The sequence below is a fragment of the Nesoenas mayeri genome (assembly GCF_963082525.1).
Source record: "Nesoenas mayeri genome assembly, chromosome: 20".
Taxonomy (NCBI): domain Eukaryota; kingdom Metazoa; phylum Chordata; class Aves; order Columbiformes; family Columbidae; genus Nesoenas; species Nesoenas mayeri.
The window spans coordinates 3,117,236-3,138,693 of NC_137569.1; the positions used below are offsets into that span (position 1 = coordinate 3,117,236).

Here is a 21,458-nt window from a genome sequence, read left to right on the forward strand (position 1 = left end):
TCACCCACCACGCCTGGCCCTGTGTGACGGACCGGCCGCTTTTTGGCGAGGGGCAGAGCTGTTTGTTTTTCCTGCCTCCTGGTTCTAATCTCTTCCTCGCTGAGGTCAGGTCGCAGACTTTCCAAACACATCCCAGCGTAGCGGCTTCAGCTCCACCGCTGCGGTTTTTGATTTCAAAGGATAAGGAGCGAGGTGCGGTGAGAACAGAGCCCCTCGCCCTGCCCGCGGTGCCTCCTGGAAAGCCGGCTGCTTCTCGCCGTTTCAAGGGAGTCAGAGTTACGTCTTGGTCAAAACAAAGCAAAAATGACAAATTAGGTTAGAGGATTGATGCGATTTCTGATGGCCGTTTTTCTTCTTCCAGACTTGGCTCAGATCCCTCAGTTTTAAATTTAGTGACTTTAGATGCCTTCTCCCCCGTGGTCCTGTAACTCAACACGAGCGCTTTACACAACCCATTAGAGCTGAGAAGTGGCTGGTGGTTCAAAAAGATACAGGCATCAGCGTACGGACAAGCACAACGCCTATTAAAAGGATTTTCAGCGTGGAGCACACAAAAAGCCAGGTATTTATATTGGGCAAGCCAGCGTATCCCATTAGAATTCAGAGCTTCCAAAACACAAATGTTTGTATGTATTGAAATGGCACCAGCATTTTAAGTAGATCAGCGCACCCTTAGCACCGGGCTAGTTCTCCTTAAAACCAAGTTGAACAGAAAGGCTCTACATATCTTGCAAAAACAATCTTCAGGAAGCAAATTTTCATTTCTGCATCTGATCCACGGCACTGCGAACCCAGGGCTGTGTCTTAATGTGACTGCGCTGCGATCAGAGCTGTAGCTGTGCTAAAAAGGCTTTGGAGCAGAGCGGTAGTTTTGTGGGTGTCTGTGCTGCTCTACAGCACGAATTGGGATGAAGGCACTCAGCTCAGATGCGAATTTTTCTCAAATGTGAGAGCCGAGTATTTTATCCGGAGTTTACTTGGTATGTGCTCAGCAATAAAGTTAAAAGGCAGGCAACTAAGCTGAGGTATTAAGAGTGTTCTTTGAACAGCTGAGTAAATGGGGTTTTTTATTTATCACTGTGTTAGTGATATAAAATTCAAGCGTAACCACATAGAAGGCTTAAGTGCAATAAATTTTCACTGAGACAGCATTTCAAATGGTGATTACGGGCAATGTTATAATATGATTTATCCGTAACTGCTCCTTAATGCAAACTAACGAGTACCCTGAGATAGTGAGAGGGAATGAAACTCTCCGGCTGGGCTCCCTGCTGCGACAGCTCGTGGTTTCGGGAGCCTCCTGCATCCTCCCTGCTGAAGCTCCGCTCTCCAACCCACACAGTCACTGCCAGGCCACACGGTTTATTTCAGGATGATTAGCTTATTAGAGATGAATGAAACGTTAAGGTATTTTAGAGTGACACATGATCTGCACGGTGCTGCTCCCAAGTCCACCAGCACAGTCACATGCAGCACCAAAAGCAGCAGCTACAACTGGCAGAGCCCTCCCGAGGGTTTTTCTGGGGCCATTGGCACGCGGAGCTCAGCTGGCCACAGGCAAGCAGGGAAGAGTCCAAAGTATCCTCCCAAAGAACTGAATTTTTGTTTCGGATACACATAGCTTCAAAGTTTGGATGTCCAAGAGATGCTGGAGAGCTGCACCCTCACCCCTGGATCCAGAGGCAAGGGGAATTTCTGTTTCACCCTCCGGTTCTCTAATGCTGCACAAACATTAAGTGACTTTCCAGGAAGACGCTCATAATATCCCCCAAAATCAGAATGTCTGTTTCCCCTCCCTTACCGAACTATTTTGGCAGAGAAAAGCAGCTTTTAGACTGTGAAAGTAGAACATACTCATCACACAAGCCCTCCTTACAGTGCTATACCTATTATAAAAGTCATTTTGAGGCAAATGATGAACCGCATTTCTCAGAATGCTGAAGCACCACAGCCTCTTATCACTGGGAGGAAAATAGGTTCCCATTGCAGGAGTCATGTCCACATTCAGATGTTCAAAGCCTTTTTCAGACATCCAACCCCAAACAGCGGACAGTGATCATCACAATATTTCACGGGACAGTTTAGGCACGTGAAAAGGAACCCATCAATACAAATGTCTGAGAAAATCGGTCTCAGCAGGAAGCTCGAGGCAAGAAATTCAAGTATCTTTTAACCTCTCCAGCTGCTGGTGTTTGCTGTCCCACCCCACCTGCATGGAGAGGCAGCCGGAAAGCAAATTATCATCTACAGACAGACAACCGAGAACCAGAGACCCCAACAAACTCTGTGCCCTGTTGGTAACTTACTTTGCAAATTTGATACAGAACTGAGTGAAATACTTTCTCGTGGAGGCCAGATTGTCACGGATGATGGGGACGTTCTGTTTGATGTGGAGAATCACCGAGGTGACATAAGGACTCTGGTCACCAACGTGTTCCACGTTCTGCCACTGCATCTGCACAAAGGGGAAAAAACAACCGAGAAGACTGTTTAATTCATTAAGATTCAAGCGATAGGTAAGGAAAACTGGACAAACTTCCTGCCAAAAGATCTCTACGGAATCATCAAGAGACGCCTCCGCAATTCACCACCAAGGTCACGATACTGATTGAGCAAAACCCTTCCATGACTAAACACAAAGAAAACCCACAATGGTCCTTTCTGCAACAGAGCAGAGAGAGATTGTGACCGGCAACCTCCACAAATAGGGACCACGAGGATTAAAAAAGCTTTCGGAGCACGCCAGACTGCCTTAATATTTAACAGTTTCCAGTTTGCTGGGATGAAGTGCCCATATAAATCCTGATTACAGGCATTTGAGAAAATATCTGCAAGCTTGCAAAGTCTGGACTCCTGTATAGCAGCCAAGACTTTAATACTGGTGAGACTGATGACAGATAGATGGAAGAGGTAGAAACAGTCTTAAAATCCAAAGCGCTCTACACCAGCGTAGCTCACACTGAAAACAGTACAAGCTGGGATGCCAACTTCAGCTCAGCCCAAACGCATGTGAAAAAAAAACCCCAAAAACCCAACAAAACAAGAACAGTTACTCAACCTCCCATTTTGCTTTCATTTACCGTCAGCAGAAACGCAACCGAATAGCCCCTGGGAGCCAGATGTGCGACTGTCTTGAATTTCTCTGAGCCTGATTTGCAGAATATAGGGAGTACATGGGATAAGTCACATGAAGAAAAGCTCAAGAGGTAACTGGGTAAGGCCTGGCCAAGCGCCCATGTATATACCAGCATCTGAGGAAGAACAGAAGCATCCCGAGAAGTGCTTGAGCTCTGCTATTGTTCACAAGACCGTGTGCTCTGCAATGTGCTCCCACAAGCTGTTTGGAGATGCTGTTCCTCATGCTGGAGATGAAACAGGAGGAAAATGGATGTGAAATCAGGACAGGAGACGGGGCACGTGCAGAAGATGAACTTTTTATCTCAAGGGGGTGTTTTTCCTCAAACTTGTTTTCTCAAGTTCTGGATTTTGCATGTAAGGTTTTAATTTAATGACGGCTACTTTGTCCCCTGCAACGCAGCTGATTCCATTCTACCCAAACAACGCGTGGCGTAAGTGACTTAATGGGCAAGAAAAGCCAAATCCTCTGCAAAACCGCAGTGTCTGAGAGCATCTCCATGTGTCCCACCAAAGCTGTCCTCACCTAAACCAACCCAACTAACCCCCAGCTGCTCATCTCGCAATACCCGGGTGGCTGGAAGGGCCAGCGCTCTCACCGCCTGCTCTACAGCTTTCATTCCGTTTTACTTTCATATAGAAGACTGCTCAAGAGAAAACTGCTTTGCCGCTCCTCGTGGTACCTGTTGCATCCGAAGAAAACACTGTGACTGTCTCCTTACAGACTCGCACATTCCCAGGGCTGGCGCTTCTCGACAGACCGCAATCCTCAACAAATAGACCATCCCCATACGGGAGGAACGGCCAGAAAGTGGGAAGGAACTGCCGAGATGAGTTATTGCAACAACAATAAAACAGTAGCTTTTTCATTTTGTTGGTATTCGTTCCAAAAGTAATACTTTACAACCGAACCTTTAAAGCATGAACAGTAAAAATAGCCCTTTGTGTGTGTGTATGTGGGTGTGTTTCACCCAAGGAAAAAAAAGAAGACCAGTAGCTGCAATGAAAGACGTAGTACACATACTGAAAAGCCATCAAAAGAAACACGAGCCCAACTCTTCTGGTAAAGCTTTGTTCCTGTCATTTTAAATTTATTCCTCTTTTTCCCTCATCCTATGTTTTTCTTGGGATATCCACACAGACTACATATACCTACATACACACACTGAAAAGGAGCTCGAAGCAGGAGCAGCAATGCCCCATGCCCAGGGTGCCCCGGCACAGCCAAAAGGCACCCGCGCCCCACGAGGACATGGGGGACACAGCGGGACCAGAGCTGGTTTTCACAACAAAAACAGGATTGTCAAGATTTTAGGGTGTTCTCTTAAAAGGGAGAGGAGGAGAGAAACCCTGAGCAGGACTGGGGAGGTTTGCACATCGCAAGGGCTGCGTTACCTTCTGGGCACGGCAGGGGCTCAAGGGTGCTGCTGGCTCTGCCCGGCTGTGGGTCTCCATGTCCCCATGTGTCCCTGTGTCCCCAGAGAGCTGGGAGGGGGGTGGCCAAGCCAAAAAAGGAACCAGCAGGTCCCTTCTCCACATCCAGCACTGATATGGGTCTCCAGCAACAGGAGTTGCTTTGTGATTTAATGGAGGATTAATCGATCTCTGAGTCTCCCCATGCCCAGTCTTACCCCATTGCCGAGGTCGTTACTGGTTCCAGACTGGGCACGGGGAGCATCCAAAACCAGCGTCTCCTCCCTCGACTTCTTGTGCTCGGGCAGGAGGTGGGAGGGAAGGGGAACCAGCAGGCACTGCAGCCTCTGAAACCACCACCCTTGTTTTCCGACATGAGTTCTGGTTTGCGCCATCGCCCACCGCACCTTGTGCCGTGGTTAAAACACCCTCACGCTGACTGTTAATTAGCAGCTGGCAGCTCTGATTGCTCTGCTCTCGGGGCTCTTCTTGTATGTACTGAAGTGATTATTAGAGCTCCGTCTTTAAGCGCTCGCTGTTGTCCACTGAGTTGTGAGGAAATTGCAGCTGTGCCAGAATGTTTTAGCAAAATATAAAAAACCAGCAAGTGATCGACATGAGTCACTAAAACGTCCCCCAGCCCCACTTACAAGCACAGTTTTGCATATAAATCGATGCTTAATTCAGCAGTAAATCAAACCTTATCCAGTGCAATCCATAAACTTAATTGGGACAAAAACATCCCATGTAGACGAGCGGTTCCCTCATCCCAGCAATTAAAAATAAAGCACATCAGGTAATTTAAGTGCCCGCTACAGATCAGTACAACACATTCACAGTGCTCTGTTATCCAGAATACGACAACAGGGGTTTAGGGCAAATTCCTCTCCCACCCCACACCCCAGCTCCCCATCTACAGCCACGTCTCAGCATTCTACACCTGCTGTAGAGTCTGAGGAAAGATTACTGCCTCCAAATTGGGTAATATGGGGCCTTCTTGTCATTTTCCATTTCTTCCAGAACACACAAGGTAAAGAATTGGGGAAACTGAGCACCATTCCCAGCTGAAAGCAATTTCCATGATGCCATTTTCTGTGTTAAATCTCTCAAAGTGGCCTGCAGCCAAAGTGGATTTAGAGCTTTAAGTATTTCTTAATTTACCTCTGTAGTCACTGAACATTTTTGCAAGGGAAAAAAACCTCCAGAATCCAAAGGACTGGGAATGTTCAATCTTGGAGGACACTAGAATGAAGTAAATGAAAAGAAGCTAAACAAAGGAAGAGCCCTAATGGAGCAGGGACGTGCCTTCCCAGGACAGGAAAATTGGAATGGATCTGCCACACAGTCTTCTCTCCTTTAATACAGACTGAAATTTTACATATTCCAAATACTAACTCTGCTTTTAAGTAATTATATGCATTTCTTATTCAACTGTGAGAATAACCCAGCCTTGAAGGAAAAGGAGGAGGAGGGTGAAGGAAAAAACCTTGCACCAAACCCAGGTCTAGTAAACATCAGATAAAAGCAACTCTGTCTGATGCAAATAGAGGAATGTGTGCACGAGTGACAAGTATTTATTTAGCTAATTTCATAACACTTAACTTGTTTATATATCATCAGCCCCATCACATGTGCTGCATTTTACCAGTGCTCCAAAGACAAAAATAAATGGCCTACCAGCTGCTGCTTTCTCAAGGTTGTGGTTTACTTGGGTATAAACAGTCAGAGCAAAGTGATTCAACTACCGCTGCGCCGCGTAGGTTGAGATCTGAGGGACCGACACAGCACACACACCACCTGAAGCGCCGAGCCCTTCCTAACCGTGTTATTTTACTGGGGAAAAAGAAATCCTCTTTTCCTTTGGAACACGTACAAGCTTTATTACCAGCTGCATTCCACTTCCAATATTAGCTGGGGGTGGCGGGGCTGGTTGCAGCTGGAATACATCATAAAGCAGAAAGCTATTAAAATTCATGGCAGCGAGACAGTGTGTTGATCCTACAAAAATGGAGCGCTCTGTTTAATATTTCTAATTAAAAAAAAAAAAAGTTCAATCCACTTTTGTTGTCTTCACCTCTGCCTAAAGCAGTCTGGGTTTGCACAATACTTTGGCAAGAAAACCCCGCTCTGCATTTCAAACGTATAAAAGCCAGCAGTGTAACTGCAACAAAATCCTTAAGCACTAATCGCATGGGCCTCTCTAGGAACGGCTCCATATGTCCCTGAGAGGATCATAGAAGCAACGGGGCTCAATCTCAGCTCCACATTCCCCTTTGAGTACCTCCATTTAACAACCACAAACAAGCAGGCTGGTAAAATCAAAAAGAACACAAAGAGGATAGCAAACCAGAAGGCGCATTTGAAATTTCACACTAACAAAAGTTTTCCCAATTTTAAAGGCTCTCGGTAGCATTAGGAAGGGAAAGAGAAAGCCTTATGTACTTACAGAAAGTATTTAATTGTCTGTGTGTTTCGCTGCGCTGCAAAAGACCGAAAGCTCTAATCTGAATAATAAGAGGTTTTGGAGTGAAGGATATATTTATAAATACAGCAATTGCTGCTGTAAAAAGCAAGAAATCAATATATGGGTAAGTCTCCAGGCAGCATAAAAGGACAGGTCAATAGCGAAATCGAGCGATCAAAGCGAACAAGAGTCCCCGTTCCTGAAGCAAATCCATCCCCTACCTTGCTCATGGCGGTCAGGGCAGGGTCGCAGGCTGCATCCAGGTCCTGCACTAACAGCTGGATGCTGTTGGAGATCACACTGCAAAAGAAAACCAAAATCAAGCAGGAGTTTGAGACGAGTGCTCAGCAACACAGCACCAGAACTGGCGGGTTTGACCGTGACAGCAGGAAAATCACCTCCAAGCCGACAGTAGCGTTGTGCTGTGAATGCACACCGATAAAGCTCGTACGGAATAGAACCCGGGAAGTTCTGCACACTGTTTGTTCACCAGGGAGCTGCACAACCGGCTTTAGTGTGGAGACGACATTTTTATAGTTGACTTTTCTCTGTGCTGACACATCGAAGGAGCTGGAGATCAAGGGTGTCAGATGGGGTAACCCCCCACCCACGCACCAGAAAGAGGAAAACCTCCCGAGTACTGAGCCCAGAGCGGGACTTGGCTTCAAATTTAATCCAGTCTGCATAAAACTAACATTTTATCATCTCTCCACTTACAGAAACTTGCAAAGAGGATTTTACAAAGCACATCTGTGTGAGTTCTGAACGTGTCTCCCGTTTGAGCAGATCAGGCAGATGTCTTATTTACACTATGTCTAGGATTGCCGCCATCCATCGCTGGGGTTTCACACAGACATACACCAGGCTAAAGGCCAAATTAGGCAAACACATTTCCCTTCCTCCTCCTGTTTTAAACAGCATGATATTGCTTAGAGATGTATTTGATGCCACCATATTACAACATGCACAAAGGTGCAACTGATCCTAAACCAACAGCCGAGACGCTAAGCCCACCCTCAGGGGCATGTAACCCAGCACCGGCACTGCAGACAACTTCTGCTAGAAGCAATAAGTGACCATTTCACTAAGTAAGTACAGTTTAAAAAACCAGCGTAAACTTTAAATCTGCCACACATGCCTGTTTACAACTTCAGGATTAGATATGTAAGAACTGGATTTGCCTTTTGCTCTTCTCGTGATGGGAGAGCAGATGGGAATCACAGACCTGTACGAAATGTGACCAGCGCTTCCTCATACCATCTTTCCTCCCCCTCGTCTTCTTTGTGCAGTTCTGGGTACGACTCTGGAATTCACTATTTAAAATACTTTTAGGCATCCTCATTGAGATACGGTACAACCACTGCTGGGGTCTCGGTGTTGTTCTTCACCACAAGCCGCAGAAGTTGGCTGTTCCCTTTCCTAGAGCACACAAAGACTGGCACAGGATGCCACGTAAAGACTGTTCCTTCAGAGCAATAATTTGTAACGGCAAACTCATCCAAAATCAGTTGGAAAAATTAATATGGGAGATGAAGTGACCACTGGCTCCACGTTACATGATCTGAAACTCGTAATAGGATAAAAAAAAGCCTGTGATTGTTTCTGCTGGTGCTTCTGCTGGGCGCTATGGGATTTACTCCCTTGGGGGATTCCACCAGCTCGAGCGATGCCAAGGGAGCCGGACTGAAACCACTGTCCCCTGGGCACAGCTGACGGCTGCACGGCTGGCAGCGACTCGTAGCAAAGAGCTGTGGTTCAGCACCAAAATGAAACACAACACTCACAGGGGAAAGCAAGTGACTTCATCACCAGTCTCCGCACGTCAGGAGTTTGTCTCAAGCTGCGTCACCAACTACGGGCTCTCGCCTGAGAACCACAAAACTGCGAATAGGGAGAGAAACCTATTTGTCTGTGTTTTCAAATAAATACCTGCTGTAGATGGGTAATGGTGCAGCAAGAAGTGTGTTGCAAACGCAAAGCACTGTGACATGCAGGAGGGTTTGGATCCTGGTGCTGCTAGAAGCCACTTCCAACCTTCGCCTCGGGCAGCACAGAACAGGAATTCAGTGGCTGTTAATGAATCCCCACGCAATCCCTGCCGATGGATTGGGAAGCAGTAGTAAAGTTGTAGTATAGTAAGTTCTTACTATAGGAAACTCAAGACTTTGGGCCTTCAGGGGGTCTCTGAACGCTGCCCATAATCTCACTACAGATCAAGAGGGTGCAGGGGGTGGGAACCGTGGATTTCTGCATTTACACAACAAATCTTTCCACATGTTGAGCTTCAAGAAGAGCTCATTATCTTTTCCACATTTCCCAAGGAAAATGCTTCACCACCGCAAGGGTAAAACCCCCAGGCTGATCACTTTATATACACTGGGGTGGTTCTGCACCTCCTTTCTGTGAAGGAAGCAGCACTTTCCAGGCTTCAGCAGCAACGTTTTATCACTTTCTTTATGACTTTGCTTAACAAGACATCAAATCCCAGAAGAAACAACTTGTTTGATGTTGAATGAGCAAACGCCAGAGAGGTTTATAGCTCTGACTTACGCTGACAGAAGGCTGGACAAAGCACTATCCTGGAACAGACTGAAAGTCAATTAAAAAGCCTTTGTTACAAGATACGTCAGGCCTGTCGGTTTAACTTTAAAGCTGTCCAAAAAGGCACACGTGAACTATACATTTAAACAATTCCTGAAACATGTCATATTGGCTTCCTATGATCGACCACCTCGCAAGACGGGCACGGTGCAAACAGAGCAGTGGCGCAGGGCAGGTGGCTCCTGCCAGAGACGCCACAAGAAAACACACAACTCACCCTTGGCTTGGGAAAAACCCATCATACGGCGTATTTTATTTCTAGTCCCCAGCTACCTTGCTTGCTTTGGCTTAGTGGACACGGCAACCCCAGCTTCTGGTCAAGGATCCGCTCTTAAACAGCTCTGAGAAATATCTAAAGGAAGGGAGTCTCTGCAGCCTGGAACGGAGCCCGAGACCACGTGAAAAACCTGGATGGGGATTCAGCGGGATCCTGCCCACTGGAGCAAGAGAGGAGGAATCGCGGGAAGGAAGTCTCTAAAAGGTCTTTCTGCTGCCTGGGCTGACTCTTAGTTTTAGGGAGAAGGAGAGCTGGTGATAGGGGCTGTTTTCCCAGCTTTGCCAAGCTTTTAGTTTGTCTGATGTGAGGCAAAACTATTACTTTTTTCCTCTCAAAGAATATTCAATCTGTTTGTCAGTGGCGGAGAGGAGAGGATGTTAGAGGGGAGTATTTTTAGCATCGTTACGTGAAAAGTTATTTTAATGAGTCATAATCTTCTCTCAATTATAATCCCCAAATATAAGATTGGATCGGTCTTTTATGTCATCTGAAATGGGGTTTGATCATACTGACAAGGCTGCTGATTAACAGTGGGAAGTTAAAGCAGGAAGGAATGTACCGAAATAGCTTCCTTTCTTGAAATGTAACAGCCACCTCCCTGAGCTGCCAAGATGCAAATGCTGTTTCAAATGGAAACTCACTATTTCCTTTCCCCTTTCCAGTGCTTTTGCTCCTTTGGCGAGGACGATGGGGAACAACTACATCTGAAGTCTGTCCTGCTGCTCTGGGACTGGCCAGAGGGCAACCATTCCTTCACCAGGGAAACGCCTGTGCCTAAGGCTGCGTGTCTGGGTGGGTTCTACCACAGCGGGATCTTGGGCTTGTATTACTCCAGCACCATCTGGCTGACAAACTGGGATGTTTGAGATACTCTGGGAGGATGCACCTGCTGAACGTACATGCTGAACGTGTCCATCTCTCCCGTCAGGTTGATTCTCTCCACTAGACTTGCGTCCACTTTTTCTTTGAGTTTCTCTTCCAGCTGTTAAGAAACAAAACAAGCAACAGAAAGGTCAGATTTCTTATTTGAAATGATCATTTTTGAAAACTTATGTCCTGGAAAAGTCAGCTTCTTAAAACCTAATCTAAGCCCAGCCTATTTCCAAAACTCCGGCAGTGAATGGTGGATGTCTCTCCTTGTTGGACACCCAGACAAACGGATCTGCCAGGACGGGCTACGGTGGCACCGCGTCCTCAGAGGAGTCACCTCCAAGGTCATCTGTGTAACTCTAGTCTGACATGCTAATGTCCCAGCTTAACACCGTGGCACCTGTCCTGCTAATAAAGATGTTTTCCAACACCCTGTCTGCGCCCAAACTGCAGAGGAGGAGGAGGATTGCCAGTTCTCGTGGTGGAGAGGCCTTGGTACGGCCAAACATCGCAGCTCATCTACTAACTCACTGCATTTTGAAAGCACCTGGGTGTAAGAAGCATTGTGGCTGCAAACCATACCAGCATCAATACTGCCTCTCTTCACTCCACTTTGCCCCAATATTTCATGCAAGCATTTTCCCAAACCTATTTTGAATTACTGGTTTTCTTATTTTTATAAAAAAGGGATCACGGACCGTGAGAAGAGTCTTCAAAAACAATTGGTCCCCAATCCAAAACAGATTACATAACAAGTACAAAAGGATTGAATCCAAAACTGATGTTGCAAAGCAGGATTACAGCAAATGAGTTTTCTCATGTAGAAAGAGGAAAATCAATACTTTTCTTTCTTTGAAATATAGATTTAATAATGCAGAGCTCAATAATCAACGGGATGCTACGTGCAGCAGACACCACCAGGGATATCTGAGTACTTCTGACTCCTCCAGCACCTTGTCATAGAGGGGGGTGCTGCCGGGTGCCCCCCAGGGGTGCTCACCTGCTGGGTGGTGGCCAAACAGTACTCGGCGGTGCTGAGGATGCTGCAGATGAGGCAGAGCTCTTCTAAAGTAAACTTGGCCACTTCGGAGCCTTCCTTTTCTTTCAGCAAACTAGTGATGGTGAGCCCGCCGCTGCTGCTGGTTGTCCTGGAAAAAGAAATATGTAAAAAAGACAAAACCCGTAAGGCTTGCAGGTGTGCAGACGCACACATCGCAGAATTTCCGCAAGGTTTCAACGCTATGAAAAGCCCTGATGACCACAAAGTCCAATGTGCTGTGCAACATAGGTCAGCGCCGCTCTACGTCAAACCACAGCGGCTATTTTTGTTGAGGAATATCTTTTAGAAAGACAAACAGAACTGTGTGTCAAGTCTTCAGGCAAAGGACAACTCCCTCATTCCCAACACGGCGGATCAGGATGCGAGTGGAACAGCTTTCCCCAGTTACCTTCACCTTCACCGCCAGTTACTCAAAATCCAATTAAAGATTACAGAAAAATCTCAGTAGCTATCAGGCACATTGTCATATTTATCTTCTCCGTCCTAAACAGATGTCAACATGCATTTGAAACTTTGGTAACCTGTTTTAAAAACTGATGATATCAACACAGTAAATTATAAAAGATACGGCTTCTTTCCACCATCTTCAAGTGATTAATGGCTGTGTATCAACAAAGAAGGACTCAGAACAGTTTAGAGTCAGGAAATTCCCTACCTCTCAACTCTATAATCCAAATCCATTAAAAAAAATAGGACAGTGATATTTATCTTGGACAGGAAAAATGGAGCACACAAAAAAATGTGTATAAAGAATGCAACTGAGGTCTGATGGAGAATGCACATTAAATTTATCTTTCCACTTGTCTGGATATAACCCTTTCCCCTTCCATCTGTAAAAGATTTTACTGGTTTCAGAAATACATTCGGCTGCTCCCAGGTTTACCAGGGAAACAAACTGGAGATGGTAAATAGCATATAAAATATCAGTAGCTAAGGCTGGCAATATCTCAGGGAGCTCCTTTAGCCTGCACACTTACCCATATTGGTGTAAACCCATAACAATTTCCTTTACTTGCACTGGATTTACATCTACATATTTTATTCATACATATGGAAGAAGTTACAGAGCAGAGGGAGTTACAAGTAAGCACTTCAGCATCACACAGATAAACCACCCTGACTGTAAATTGTGATACGTTTAATGCTGAGTTAAGACAGCACGACTTTGTTGCCCAAGTGGCAGGGTAAGTGCAATTCTAAAAGTCAGACTTGGGCTGGCGTTTCAAAAGGAACCTCAAGAAACTGCAAATCTGACTGCTAATCAAAGCCAAATATGAACCTATTTGCCAGGGGCCATTAAAAGAAAAACAATACTGTGACTGTCCATTCGGTCTCTCCCTGTTTCTCAGTGCAACGATTTGAACTTTTGAGGAAATTGTGAAGTAAATGCAGTTGTGTTGATTTGACAGTGAAACACGAGTGTCCACAAGGATGTATTTACTAATCATTTTTACAAAGCATCCGCTCCTCCCTGGGACGTCTCGCCAGATGGTTGAGACCGTTTGGGAAGGGAAACTCACTTGGGCAGGTTTCCAGAGAGAATTTTCCAGGCGTATTCCCGAAGGTACTTCTGGAAGATGGTGGTGAGGGCGATCATGGGCTCACCGGTGCTGAGTTGGGAGCACTGCACCATGCACTTCTTGTAGTACACAAAGAGGTCGGCGCAGCTGGGCAGGACGGCGCCTCCTTCGTCCACGTTGGGCTTGGGGGGACCCTGAGCCTTGAAATCAGCCACAAACCTGTCGATCAGCTCGCCGAGATTCCTGATGTGGGGGAACAACAGAAAGATATTTTAGGATGTTAGAGGAGGAAATGGGGAGAAGAAAGAGAATAACGCTTCAAATCAGATGCCCCATCTTGTGACACACCAGCAAATGCATTTAGGTTTTAACAGCTGGGTTTTCCAGCCTTTTCTTATCTCCACCCTCTCAGCACAAAGCTCACGCAATAACGCGGACGGGACCGATGAGTAACGACCTTTTGTACTCCAGAGTTTTAGTGGCAGCTTCGATCTGTCCTCCAGTCGCACATAAAAGCTCGCAAACCTGCCAGGGCTGGGTTCAGCACATTTGATGCAAGTGCATAAAGCGTACGCTCGAGTTTCATTCCTGGCACTGGCAAATGTAACAGTCGGGCTTCCCAAATCACCGGCCTCCGGCACAGAGCCCGGGGAATACAGCTTTTAAAGGGATGTGTTCAGAATGGTGTCTGCAATTGGCCATTTCTTGGTCCCATTTGGATACCACCTGGTTTTGCAGAACCTCACACATCCTTTAAAGAGGTTTTATTTACCGCGAGCACAAAGCGCGCTTCTGACTCAAACTCCTTTTAAAAGCACAAAAAGCCCTCCTGTTGTCTCAAGTGATTCATTATAACCTGGTCCTTACTCAAGTATTTTGGGTTTTAGGCAACAATAAACTTCACTCCACCATTTCATCATGACAAAAAGGCTTTTCAACACGGCAGAGGGCCAGAACCATCACCACGGGACCAGAGAAGTCTCTTGATCCTGGGGTGTTCCTCTGCTCCTACTCCCCCAGAGACAGCACATCCGTGTCAGGAACCAAGAGCAGCCCTCCCGACACTGGAGCTCAGCACAGACGAACTAAATTACAGCAATCAGCCTCCTCCCTCAGACACACTAATGCACACAAACTTCCACAAGGAAGTCTTTTGAGGAATATAAAGACATTTCAGATGACAGGATGGCAACTCCGCTGACCAAAAGGAGGCGAGAAGAAGTTCCTGGATTTTATACTCCTGTTTAACACCAGTCTCGGCTCCACTTACCCCTTTCTTTATTTTAGTCTTGTGGAAGAGAAAACCACTGATTCCATCTCAGCACAAGCAGAAAAGGTGACCTGGCTCTTTCCTGACAGATTGCTGCAAAGAGACGAGCTCCTACCCTGGATGATCCCCTGCGCCAAACTCACCTACAGAAATGTGCTGGCAATATCAGGGCTTTAAATCACGAGGCTTAACCTTAAGCCTTGGCTTAAGCTAGGCTCAAACGCAAAGACAAGTAGCCCCTTTTTTCATGCTTATTGCTTGCTGCTGCGAGCACTTTACATAGCTCTGATTCCACAGATACACACAGTTCCTCGGCTTTGTTACAAGAACTGTAAAAGCATCAGGCTGCTCAACCGACGTGATAAATCTCTACCCTGGCACGAGCAATTGAAGGCTGAACCGAAGTATTGATTGTGTTTGAGCACAGAGAAGGAAAATGTCCCTCTAGAGCTGCGGGACCCAAGCAGCCGCTGCTGCCAGGGGCTCCATGTGCTGCTGCATCCCACCGGCTTCTCCAGCAAAGTGGCCGCGGCTCGTTCCTCATCAAAAGTCCCACCAAACCAACCAGCTGCGTTTCCACCTCTGCGCTGCTCCATCTGAGAAAAAGTGGAGCTTTCGTTGCATTCACCAGCCGCTTTTCCTTCTTTTGCATTCTCTCGGTCTCAAGACGCGGCGAGGAATGTCAGCGGGTTTGTGTCTTTGTGCTTATCCACATGTTCTCCTCTTCTCCGAGGCAAAGTGAAATGTATCTACATTTTCCCGGATGAACAAAATGAAATGTATCTACATTTTCCTGGTTCCCCAAGGTTTTGTCAACTGGGATGCGGGAGCAAATGCAGCTGTCCAGAATAGTTGGGAGAGCAGCACTGTGTTCTGATCCCAACCTGGACAAACAGCCTGTGAAAGGACTGCTCTTCCTTCAGAAGGGACTGATACAAGCAAAAATGCAGGATATTGTGCGCTAATGGAACTAATATATGACTAATGAACACCTCAGTCCATGTCACTCAGACTTACACATCAGTCTCAGTTGGCCCAAATACAACAGGAATTCTTACAACCGGTGCGTGGTACAACGGGAGCACAAAGAATTTGGCAGGAGATGAAACATGGAGAAGGTGGGAGAGCTACAGAAAATGGGCATTTTCTCTATATAGGCTCTGCAAAAAAGCTCACAGAAGATCCTCTGGTAACGCAGATGTGGTATTTCCTAACCATAGTGTATTTATTGGGAGCAAGAACTCTCCAAATCTAACCAAGAGAAAATATGAAATCATATAAAGGGAATGTTACTGTGGGTCTTAAGTCCTTTAATTCCTATATTCCTCTTGCTTTTTGCTTTCACTCAACCTACTCAGTGTTCTTTCTGCATCTCTGGCAACCAGGAGAGAAACCAGGCAACTCCTGAGCAGCACGGGAGAAGAACACGGTGCTTGCTAAGTCGGGCTGTGAACAGTCGGTATCTGGTGGGTACGGGAAGGACAATGGCACTGAGACACCTGGCAGGACAGTTTCCAGAGACACAAAGAGCCTGTTCTCCAAATCATCTGAATGCACATGTGCATTTTCTCAGGTTTAAGCACAGCTCTGCGTCCTCCCAGGGCTGCAGACCCGGCTCCAACACGCCACAAAGAGCTCAAGACACCGATCCCAAAGGGGCAGAAATGAAACCTGCTTCGCTGCTCAGAAATCTGATATTTACACCGCAGCTAAGGGCGGACAGCAGCATCTTCAAAGTCTTTCTTTCAGGTGTCGCCTCTTAAATTGCTGCAGATTTTGGCAATGTGCTTCTTTAAATGGGTACGGAAACAATTTTTCAGGAGAAAAGGTCCGGGCTGCTTTCTTCCACAGACTTGAGGCAACGACGAACAAAACTGTCACACTATTCAGAGCCCAAATATACAATTAATTACCTAAGCAACTCCTCACTTTCAGACATCAGCAACAGATTCCCCAAAAGTTCAACCAAAGGAGGAAGAAGACAGGAAAATAACGAAGGAGCACAATTTCTGGCAGGCAGAGTCAGCATGGGGAATACTGTGGCAGTTTCTCTTTGAACTCCTTGCAGCCCGTGGCTATAAAGCTAATAGAAAACATCTCAAGATTGGAAAAGAAAAAGACAAAAAGAAATCAATGGAAAGGGCCAGGAGAACAGTGGGGTAGAATTACGGAAATGGTGAATAAAACGGCCTCCAGTGAGATGGGAAGAAATATTTATACAAGTTAGTGCTCAGAGAAAATATCTGTTCCCTTTGTTATACTGCAGAGCGGAACCTAAAGCCAGCACGACAGACCCTTGTGCAAGGTTTAATTTTATTGTTTCTTTTTTTTTAAGCATAAAATGTTGATGCGACACAGGAAACCTTTTTCAAGATGGAAAAATCAGGGCAGTACGAGCCTCGAGTTATTCACTCTCTCATGTGTAAGTCCTTGGAAAATAGAAGGGCATAGATAGATGAGTTACATGCAACTGGCTCCTCTTTCTCCTCTCCAGCCACTAACCTGCACTAAAAGACCATAGTAAACCTTTTTCACCTATGCCCTTTCCCCACTGGCTCTGCAGTTGTTATTTAAACCATGGTGTGAATTGAGGTGCACAAGAAAAATAAGGTGATAGCTCTCAAAACTTCTCACAGCTCTAGGCTGAAAGCTCCTTTCATTCCAGTTATTTTGCTGCAAGTCAAAGAGGAAGATGAAGAAGGGTTCTGCGGATTAAAGCCCAATCTGTGAGCAATGATAATGTTATCTTACCGCCAGCTCATCTACAGCAGCTTTCATCTAAGGATCTCAAATAACTTATTTCTACAAAGCAAATCTTCAAACTCCTCTGCCACGAAGCCACATGTGTATTTTACAGAAAAAGCAAACCTGCTATTTGTGGAAGACATGAGACGAAAGAAAAGCATTTGTCTGCAGTGGGAATTGCAGAGGGAACAGAAGCAATTTCAGAAGCACTAAAGCCTCTTCCGCAGAACAGCAACGGGCACCGTTCCTGCCGGCCTTCGCAATTACAGACAACCCGACACCCCCAGCGCTCTGGACGCTCATTTCTGCCCAAGAAAAGGCCCTGCTCGTTCTTTCTCGAACCACAAACACTGCTCCTGCTGAGATCAGAAAACACACTTGCAATAAATTAATTTTCTGCAGCTCGAGTACAGACTCTAGTTCAATCCAACTCCAATACACACTCAAAAACAAACCCAAAAGAGCGTGCTGGTTACTCACTTGTCCTGGGACTCGATATACACATAAAGGTGAGGCTCAAAGCACTTGGAAACAATGCCATGGAAAGGATTGTCAGGGACCTTTGGCTTCTTTGGCTGTAAGGAAACATTCAGAGTGTTGGTTTAAGACCTAGGAGAAATATTAATGTAACAGCCCAGAAGGATCTACCTCTTTAGAAATACTACAACACATAAATCTACTGTCAAATCATGGACAGTATGTAATGAACAGTATACACAGCCCCAGTGTGTCCAAGCCTCCCCTTGCTCTTACGGAGCTGTTACTATTCCAAGGAAATATCTTTTCACTTGTAAAATATTCTTATTATTAAAGAGAAGCCTGCTGCATGATAACAGATTTCAGTAGAACAATCTTAATGCAGCTGGTAAACAAAACTTTGCTGAACCTTTGAACACTAACAAGACTCCACTAGCCACCTCTGAAATGAAATGCAGCAGTTATTTGGAAGCAGCATTGAAAAAATCCCTACATTTTAGAACATTAATAACTCACAGTTCCAGATTTCATCTGGACGCATTTTATTTAGATAAACAGAACAAAATTACTGGAGGAACTGGAATTATACAGGCAACATTACAGGACTGCTTTCACTGTGAAACAAGTTTCTGAGGATGCAAAGACTTCTATTTTAAAATCACATTTAGAGCATTAAGCACATATGCCATTGGGGAGTCATCTGGTTTACTCTCATTTTACTTTAGTGCTGCACTCTACACAGTGGCCAAACACATCACACTGAAGCCATCGGGACTACTCACATGCTTTAATTTGTGCACGTTTAACTACCAGGTTGGGCAGGGCCTTTAAGCTCGTTTTCAGCTAGATTTTATGTTCACTGATAGACAACTTTTCTTGTTGCTTCCCGGCAAGCTGGCGATTTTTCACTGCGAAGCCTGCAAAGAGGGCTGCGGTGATCGGCAATGGAATTCCTACCTCTCCGCAAAAAGCCAGGAGCAGCTCCCAGCCAACGAGGAGATGAATTTTCCAGCTCCATTTCTTTTTTAGAATAAGAAAAGCAAAACAAGAGAGCCTAAAGGACACGCTCTCCTAAATGACAGAGGAGGTGGCGCAAAGTCACTTGCAGAAATAGCGAAGAATGACAAGGGAAGCGCTTCTCAGGAATAATTAAGACTCAAAGACACGTGCAAGCCAAAAATGAGCAAGTGGTTTTATGGAGAGCAGACCACCCCTATGAGACTGCCTTCATTCACCTTCTCACAACAGCATGGCTGGAGAATGTACGTTTTTCCAGCTTTGGGACAGAGCCACTGCCCGGTGCCCCAGCCCCTCTGCTCACTGGGGTCAGGAGGAAAACAATAGGTGGGAATTACAGAAACCAGCCGGTCGCCAAGTCCCCAGGATGACAAAGGCTGCAGGTTCATGATGTTTATGATTTACCAGGCTGGAAAAGCCAACTCCTACTGCAGGACTGGTTTTCTGTGTGTCTTTGCACCGTGCTGCTCCCAGCATGTCTGGTGGAGAGAATACTAAATCTTTTAACAGTAGCAGTGAAGCTGTATTTTTGAGTGTGCAATCCTGTCCAAAAGCTGCAGATGTTTAAGCTATTTCCTCCTCGAGTTTGATGGAAATAATAAAAGGTTACTGTTGTCACAGTAAGGAGGTCTGCAGCTGGCCCAGTTTCCTTTCATTACTATCCAAAGTAAACAGATTAAAATGAACTGTTAGGATCACTAAAAGAGGTTCTTTTTTAACACGGATCCCCCTTCCCCCAACTCTTGTGCTCCCTCTTACACTCCCAAGTGTCTCAAATTCTCAGGACTAGTGTCTCGGAAGAGCTTTACCACTCAAAACTCTTCATCTTCAACCTTCCCCGTCCAGGAGAGGGGAGCTGCCCTGCTTGTGTGCAAATCTGGAGGGGATGTGCTGCACCCAGCTGTGCTGGTGAACAGCTACCACCCCAAAAACACAGACAGGAGTGGGTGCTGGGGCCCTGGTCACCCATCGGGTACCACCTGTAAGCGGCCCATTGACAGGGCTGTGAACCCCCCAAACAAAGAGGGTACCTGCCCTGAGCAACGCACAACCGAGCACTTAGAAAACGTCTGTCTGGTGAGTAAAAATTACGGGGCTTACAGGCTTTGATACTGGTGCCAATTAAAACAATTGCTTTTGCTATTCAGTCCTTTAATGTTTGCAGAGGGCTTTGGAAACCAGTGCTTTTACAAGCAGTGAGGTGTTGCCTGCTTTGCAGAGGTACTGGATTGAAAAACGCTATAGAGATAAAAAATCCCAGAAGTAATATATTAGGAGTGAAAATCTGAAACTTGACACTTGAAAGTTCAATGAGTTGCCTGGTGATTCCAGACTTTGTTTGTTTGGCTGACAAAGCAAAATACAAATTGCAACTCCTTGCAGTGGGAGTTTCTCCTGGGGTCTGAAAACCCAACTACGCTAGTTCATCTTTCTTTGACAGAAATCCTGTAGTTACTTTTGAGCTGTTGCTGCACGGGTTAGAACAGAATCCAACTCACTCTCACGTGGCAGGGTTGTCTCCACATTATTAACTGAAATAAAGATTGCTTTGGTTTCAGGGAAGTGAGCCAGAGCAAACCATGGTCGTACTGGGAGCCTGTACGCTGCACAAAGGATCAAAACTGCACTAAATTAATTGCTGTGAAAAACAAACCTTTCAAATCAATGTGATGGGAAAAGCTTAGGCACCACCAGAGATTTTGACACAGAGATTGCCTCCCTTGACAACTGGAGAACTTCAAAGACTTACTTTGTCCGTATCACTTTTCTCAATCACAATCTCATCTGTCTCTGTCCCAGTTTCATCCTCCAGAAATGGGTTGGTGGAGGGAGGTGGCACTTCTGGTTTCTTCTGTCAAAAAAAAGAGGAATCTTCTCAGAGAATGGTCTGTTTTGACCCCTCTCACACACAGTTTTGCTTTACTAAGCCCTTCAAGCATGGAGGTGACTGCAGAGGCTGTGCCTCTCCAAAAAGACCAGAGCACAGGACCACGGGGTCTGGCTCCCTCTCCATCACTCCACCAGCACCCTTCACCTTCAGCACCCTCTTACAGCCTCCTCTTCTTGCACACACAATCACCCACCCACCTGAATTGTCCCCAGAAAGAGTGTTTTGACCAGTGCTGGATCTCCACTCTCTCAAACCACACATGCCAAAGCAGGCGGTCTCTGCCAGGAGGACCCGCGACAGCAGATGCCAAAACTGCTGCTGCAGTGGATCCTGCATCACTGCTCGTCCCCGCTGTGCACTCCCCAGACAGCTATTTATAATTATGGCCTTCATTTTGTATACAAAACAAGTCAGATGGTGACATCCAGAGTGCCGTAGCCTCTAGGCAGCTCACAAAGGGGGACAAAGAGGATTTTCTTTCATTTCAAGCCACGCGTTCCCCTTCTGTTTTTCTCAGTGATAACAATTTCTGTACCTACCTCCTCCAAAGGGATAACAACCCAGTGAAGCCAATTTAATTAAAGCTGCAAATTTCTCATGAAATTTGTCAAAAAAACAAAGCCATATCCTTGAGAGATCTAAATTCAGCCAGGAGGAAAACCTTACAGGGCTCCTCTTTTTAATTAGCGGCACCTACTGATCCGCAGTAAATTACAAA

General features: G+C 45.9%; 1 protein-coding gene across 5 annotated transcripts in view; it reads right to left on the reverse strand.

Moving 5' to 3' along the window:
• VPS53 (VPS53 subunit of GARP complex) overlaps positions 1-21,458 on the reverse strand; it is a 59,348-nt gene that overhangs the window by 9,434 nt on the left and 28,456 nt on the right. For 4 of the 5 annotated variants that reach the window (XM_080356950.1, XM_080356949.1, XM_080356948.1 and 1 more), the window contains 7 exons: positions 20,600-20,701; positions 17,836-17,930; positions 13,341-13,583; positions 11,761-11,908; positions 10,790-10,872; positions 7,234-7,312; positions 2,307-2,455 (listed from right to left, as the gene is read on the reverse strand). In XM_080356950.1, the coding sequence (XP_080213076.1) occupies positions 2,307-2,455; positions 7,234-7,312; positions 10,790-10,872; positions 11,761-11,908; positions 13,341-13,583; positions 17,836-17,930; positions 20,600-20,701 (899 nt within the window). Of the gene's footprint in view, positions 1-112; positions 283-2,306; positions 2,456-7,233; positions 7,313-10,789; positions 10,873-11,760; positions 11,909-13,340; positions 13,584-17,835; positions 17,931-20,599; positions 20,702-21,458 lie in introns of those variants that run through there. The other variant, XM_080356951.1, reaches the window with a different exon arrangement.